Source organism: Zootoca vivipara, chromosome 1 (genome assembly GCF_965207765.1).
Source record: "Zootoca vivipara chromosome 1, rZooViv2.hap1.1, whole genome shotgun sequence".
Lineage (NCBI taxonomy): Eukaryota > Metazoa > Chordata > Lepidosauria > Squamata > Lacertidae > Zootoca > Zootoca vivipara.
Window position 1 is genome coordinate 51,355,078 of NC_142582.1, and position 6,428 is coordinate 51,361,505.

The 6,428-nt window shown below is 47.1% G+C and overlaps 1 protein-coding gene across 1 annotated transcript in view; it reads left to right on the top strand.

The window, feature by feature from the left end:
- The window catches only part of SLC4A3 (solute carrier family 4 member 3), a 45,967-nt gene extending 41,647 nt beyond the window's left edge, over positions 1-4,320 (top strand). The window contains exons 20-23 of the mRNA XM_035126521.3: positions 358-611; positions 985-1,154; positions 1,436-1,609; positions 1,957-4,320. Coding sequence (XP_034982412.3) covers positions 358-611; positions 985-1,154; positions 1,436-1,609; positions 1,957-2,034 — 676 coding nt within the window. The 3' untranslated portion in view covers positions 2,035-4,320. The remainder of the gene's footprint in view (positions 1-357; positions 612-984; positions 1,155-1,435; positions 1,610-1,956) is intronic.
- The last annotated feature ends 2,108 nt before the right edge of the window (positions 4,321-6,428 follow it).

A 6,428-nucleotide genomic window follows, 5' to 3' on the forward strand; every position in this document is an offset into this window, starting at 1 on the left:
AGAGAATTCAGAATCAAGGGGATGCACAGAGGTACCCCTTCTGAGAGGATGTGACAACAGGCTACTAATTTCATTTGTCCTTGCTGTCTACATTGAATAAGGGAATACTGTTTCCATAGCTCCCAGGAGGTCTTTTCTATAGTGTGATGCATGTTATTTGTCTTGTATGCTCCCTTTGCTGACCACATGCCTTGATTCTTCCAAGTCTCCCAATTTGAAAGAGCTGCTGCAAAAATAATAACAATAAATTCAAAATACCGTGTGCCACTGCTCCCCTTGCTGGAGCAAAAATCTGTTACATTGGTCACTGAAACTCATGTTTGTTCTGTCCCCCCTCCCTTCCTATCTCCTTTGCAGCCTTATTGTCAGCAAGAAGGAGCGGAAGTTGATAAAGGGATCGGGCTTCCACCTTGATTTGCTGCTCATTGGTACAATGGGAGGGCTCTGTGCCCTTTTTGGGCTGCCTTGGCTCACAGCTGCCACGGTCCGCTCAGTCACCCATGTCAACGCCCTCACAGTCATGAGCAAGGCCATTGCACCTGGTGAGAAGCCAAAGATTGAGGAAGTGAAGGAGCAGCGTGTGACAGGAGTGCTCATCGCTGGCCTTGTTGGTGAGGTCCATACAGAGAAGCTTGTTTTCTGAGGTGGTTGTGTGCATCTTAGATCATTTGAGCAACCTGAATTTGTTCTGCAGGCATTCATTCCCCTGTGTTGTAGTGACACTCTCTTCTTGTGGCATACTGTGGTGGTGGTGGGGTGGAGCTTGTGGGAACATGGCTCTGTGAAGCTAGTGGATACATACAGCAAATCTCCTTGTTCTTTCTAATCATAGTTCTGTGTCTCTATATAAGCACCAGGCCTATTCAGTATATATCCAGGGGTGTACATGTGTGTCAATGTCAGGCATTGCCCCATGTTCTGATCGTGAAGTATGGGTGTACCTGTGTGTAGAAAGAGAATGCAACACTGTATCCTGCTCTTCAGGCCTGTCCATCGTGATGGGGAATGTCCTACGCAAGATCCCATTGGCTGTGCTGTTTGGGATTTTCCTATATATGGGTGTGACGTCACTGACTGGCATCCAGCTCTATGAGCGGCTCCTCCTTATCTTCATGCCATCCAAGCACCACCCTGATCATGTCTATGTTGTCAAGGTAGGTGCACTGGGGGAGTGGGGAGTGGTGAAAGGGGTGGCAAGTTCAGTGGGTGGCAAGTTGAGATGGGCCTGTAAATAAAGATGGGGAAAGACATGCAGCGGCTGGCTTGACTGGCATGGGGAGGAAACCACTTACTGAGTGGTACCAGCACAGCTTTATGAGAGATAACCCTTCCATAGAAGGGAATGGAGTATTACACTGAAGGTCTGGTACTTTGTCAAGTGCTAAAAAATAGAGCTGCCCAAAGAAGGTGCATCATCTGGCTGGCTTACCTTTAGGTGAAGACCTGGAGAATGAACCTGTTCACATGCATCCAGCTAGCCTGCATTGTGCTGCTGTGGGTGGTGAAATCCACTGTGGCATCGCTGGCTTTCCCATTTGTCCTGATCATGACAGTCCCCCTGCGACGATTCCTGCTGCCACGTTTCTTCCATGAGAGAGAACTCAAAGCGGTAAGCAAATGCCATTGCCTGTTATGGGAGTCCCAGTCCTTATTCAGCCATTGGTCTAAAGTGTATGCATCAGATTGGTTAAATGGTCAATATCATATCATAACTAAAAAACTTTTCATGGCATCATGATATAATGTTTGAAGCTGGAGAACAATACTGTCCTGCAGTACTGTATTGGAGAACCAGTTTGGGGGGGCACACATTGTGAATTTTCCCAGAGACAACCCAAACCTGCCTGTAGACTCACTGTGCTCTGAGGTCTCTACTCTGAAAAAGATGGCCTTGGACCACCTTGTATTTGAATGGCTGCTTAACTCTTTTCTTCTGTCCTTCCCTCCCACTTGCAGCTGGATTCCGAGGATGCAGAACCAAACTTTGATGAAGATGGGCAGGATGAGTACAATGAGCTTCACATGCCTGTGTGAGAAGTTGGCATGTGTCTACTGGCCCTGGTACTCCCTTGGCTTCATGGGATAAGCCTTCTTTCCTTGAGCTTTCCTTGAACAACCACCAACCCGAAGTGGCTTTGAAATGATTGTGGGCCTGGACCAACTGGCAGCTGTGTCATAGCCCTTCAAGGAAGCTCCAGGCCACAAAGGAAGTTTGGGCCAAGCAGCGCAAGAGATGCTGCCTTCTGGACAGACACAGAGTATTGGGCCAGCACCACCACCCCCGATTTCCCCCAAGCAGAGCTTGCTGGTGTTTGTGCTGTGCCATGCGTAGGCCAGAGTAGGTACCTTAGCCAGCTCTCATTAGCCTCCTCCCCTCAGAAGAGAAGTAGACTGCACTGTTTTGCTAAGGGGAGAACAGCAGCAGGCCGGCAAAGGAAAAGAGCAGCTAGGTCCTGCCAAAAATGCCAAGCCTGATAGCATTCAGGCAGAGCCAACAGATTCCTGGGGTGGGAGATTTCACATGCACCAACTGGTCTCTCCATGCGAAACCATTGCTATTCAGTCCCATGACTGTGCCCATGAACATTCAACAGCCTGTGGTCCACCTGCCATTCTGTATGATGTCCTTAGCTAAGATTTCCTGCCCACAGAAGACTCTCAACCTCTTCCATTTGAGGAATGGCAGTGATGATTGCTGAAGCCAGTAAACTGCTGGGTGAGTGAGCAAGGGCCTTATGCACCCTGATTTGCTCTGCAAGTATAATGCAGGTACTTGTGCAATATCCATGTGCACATGCGTCTGCTTGTGCACGGTGATGTGCCTGTTCTCACCATCTCTCAGGACAGCCGTAAAGGTTGCCCAGAGTGTAGACAGTGATTTGTGAAGTAGATCTCCACCCCTCAGACAGGAAAAGGAAGTGCGGGTAAAACTTGCCAACATAACCTGGAGACCAGGAAACAGCTAACCTAATGATTGAATGAAGACTATGATCATCTCACGGTCAGGAAATCATCACACAGATTTGACACCACTCTTGTGGCTCACTGCCCTCTTCAGGCCCAGTGGAAAACAGGAACTCCCAACATAGTGTAGTAGGCAAGCGGCAAAAAGCCACACCAGGTATAAACACTGGCACCTTGGCCTTTGCCTGATCACATAACAGAACCTCTTACCTATTGTACTAGACTTTGTGCTTCAGACTACAACTCCTTCAGTATTTCCAGCTTCATCTTGTTTCTTGCTGTAGCCTCTTCCTCACAGCTCCTGCTATATTCTCCATCCTCTGCGCAGCTATTGCATTTCTCACCTTGTTCTTGCCGTGTAGTGGCCCCAGCTTAAGCAAGATTCACTACCAGATCCAAGTCTCCAGGAGGCCACCCCCTAGCCTGGCCTTGGCAACTGGAATGGGGATGGCTCTGAGGAAGGTTGAGGTACTCTGTCACTGTGGCATTGAGCCATTGCATTGTATGAGCCCTCTGTAGCAGTTGGGGCTTTTCTTCATTCATCCCTTGACGTTTCCAAGTTGATGGCTCCCCATTCCTGGCTCCTCCTCAGCCCCTCACAACCACTCCCCCAACACCATCATCAGCTGCTTTCTTGTACTCTTAAAACCTGCTATTTTCATATTTCCCTTCAGCTGCCATATAAAGAAAATTCAGATTATTGTGATAGGACTAAATTGCAGAGATATATGCATTTGTTTCAGTCACCGAATCTGATTTTTAGAAACAGAATACTGTGCTCCCTTGTACTTCATTGGTGAATGTCGTGTATCTAGTCCTGGGCACTACACAGGTGGTGTGTTCCTTGCGGTTGAGCACATGCACAAACACCATCAGTGCAAGGTTTCAAAGATCTGCTCTCCCACTGGGCCATCACATGGGGACTCTACACTGTGATGTCCTGTAGCTAAATCTGTTCTGTTAGATTACGTATATGGAATAATGGGCTGTGCAAATGTGCCAGCTGTGACTCCTGCCGTGGCCACTCATAAAACCATGAGGCTTAAGAGTTTGGCTCATGGAACTACTCCGGGCCGTTGCTTGCTCCCTGTCTATAAAATGGAGGCTGTCCCTCCCCACCTACCTCAGGGGCTGCCTGCTGATGGCTGGATAGTTATGAGGCCATGTTTTCCTCTACTCATTCCCAGCTGGCTGCCAGCCTGCCCCACCCATAGACAGTGACCTCCATTGTGCCCTGCATAGCCAGGATTAGGAAACTTGAACTGTTGGGGGCAAAGTCCCTGGTACTCTGCCTGTGCATTACGACTCCTCTGAATGTAATAGGAATGGATATGCACCAATAAACCCTTCACTGGAGCATTGCGCCTGGGTTCTTGATCTGCGCACCAGAAACAGACAACTCAGGAATAGCCACTGAAGCAGGATCATAGGAACAAACTGGAGTATGGTAGCCCCTTCCTAGCATGACATAGATGCATGTATTCTTAACATAAGGCAACATCATTTGTCAATATGCTGGTCTGAGGCTTCAGAAACCTGAGAGATTCCAGCAATAAGGCCGTGTGGAGGCATAGCTTGCTAACTAGGTCTGTTTCTAGAAAATGCACATCCCTGTGCATACATTCCTGTTGCTGGAATCTCTCATGTTTCTGAAGCCTCTGTCAAGCATATTAACAAATTGACGTTTGGCTGGCAGTGTCTCTTCAAGGTCTATCAAGCTCATGATATTGAGGCAAAAACTAACATCAAATCATCCCTCCGCTTAAATTGCACATTTAAAGGTGGATTTTCCTTTACATTGCATAGAGAGGCATGTAACAAAGGAAAACAGCCTGCTTGTAAGGAAAGAGAGGGGAAGCACACATCTGGAACCCTGCAAGTGTGTTTTGTGGAGCAGCGTGAAAGCAGGAGGTCCAGCAGAAAAGAAGTGGGCAAGGGAAGGGTAAAGAGCCCCTTCTGAACTGCTTCTCCACTCCAAATCATCCTTTCTCAAAGCTGCTTTCCCCTAACAGAAGTAGCCACTCTAGCTTTGTTAAATATGGTTGTAAAGTGCAGTTCCACTCTAAACAAGGAGCTTTTCACAGCCTTCATGAATGCCTGCAGGAATAACATTCTGTAGGCAATTTCCCTCCAAACACCTGGGCTGTGCCAGGAATGGCCCTTCTCTGATGCCTTCTCAGAAGGAATGAATTCTGGTGAAAATCGAGGCTTTCTCAGATGACCTTGGTAGCAGAGGCTGGTCAAAGAGGTCTCAGGCTATCATCAAGGGAAAATTTAATAACATACAGTTGTACCATGGCTCCCAAATGCCTTGGGAGTTGAACGTTCCAGATCCTGAACGATCGAAAACAGGGAGTGTCCCAGTTACAGGTAGGTAGCCGTGTTGGTCTGAGTCGAAGCAAAATAAAAAAATTCCTTCAGTAGCACCTTAAAGACCAACTAAGTTTATATTTTGGTATGAGCTTTCGTGTGCATGCACACTTCTTCAGATACACTAGAAACAGAAGTGTCAGACCCTATATATATACAGAGGGTGGTGGGGGTGGGTGGGAATGGGAGATGGGCTGATGGGAGTGGTAAACCTGTAGATGGGTGTTAATGGCTGCTGATGGCTGCAATTAGTCCTGGGCTGAGGTGCTAAAGAAAGCTTGATCATGCATAATGAGATAAGAATCCGATATCTCTATTCATCCCAGGTGCTTCCATGGTTTTAAGCTTGGTAATGATTTCCAATTCAGCAACTTCCCTTTCCAGTCTGTTCCTGAAATTTCTCTGTAATAAAACAGCTGCTTTGAGATCTTGTATAGAATGTCCTGGGAGATTGAAGTGTTCTCCTACTGGTTTTTCAGTCTTATGGTTCCTGATGTCAGATTTATGTCCATTTATCCTTTGGCGTAGGGTTTGGCCTGTTTGTCCAATATAGAGAGCTGAAGGGCACCGTTGGCATTTGATGGCATACACAATGTTAGAAGATGAGCAATTAAATAGTCCTGAGATGGTATGTTGGATGTTGTTGGGGCCAGTAATGATGTTGTCCGGGTGTATGTGGCAGCAAAGTTGGCATCTGGGTTTATTGCAGGCTCTGGTACCAGTGTCCATGTTAAGTCTGGTGGTTGTATTATTGTGGGTGAGGAGTTGTTTAAGATTGGGTGGCTGTCTGTAGGCAATGAAAGGTCTTCCTCCCAGAGCTTGAGAAAGGGAGCTGTCATTGTCCAGGAGAGGCTGTAGATCTCTGATGATGCGTTGTACTGTTTTAACTTGGGAGCTGTATGTGATGACTAGTGGTGTTCTGTTATTTTCTTTTTTGGGTCTGTCTTGCAGCAGGTTCTCCCTAGGTATCAGTCTGGCTCTGTTGATCTGTTGTTTAACTTCATCAGGTGGATATTTTAGTTCTAAAAAGGTTTGCTGTAGATCTCTTAGGTGAGATTCTCTGTCTGTAGAGTTGGAACAGATACGGTTGTAAC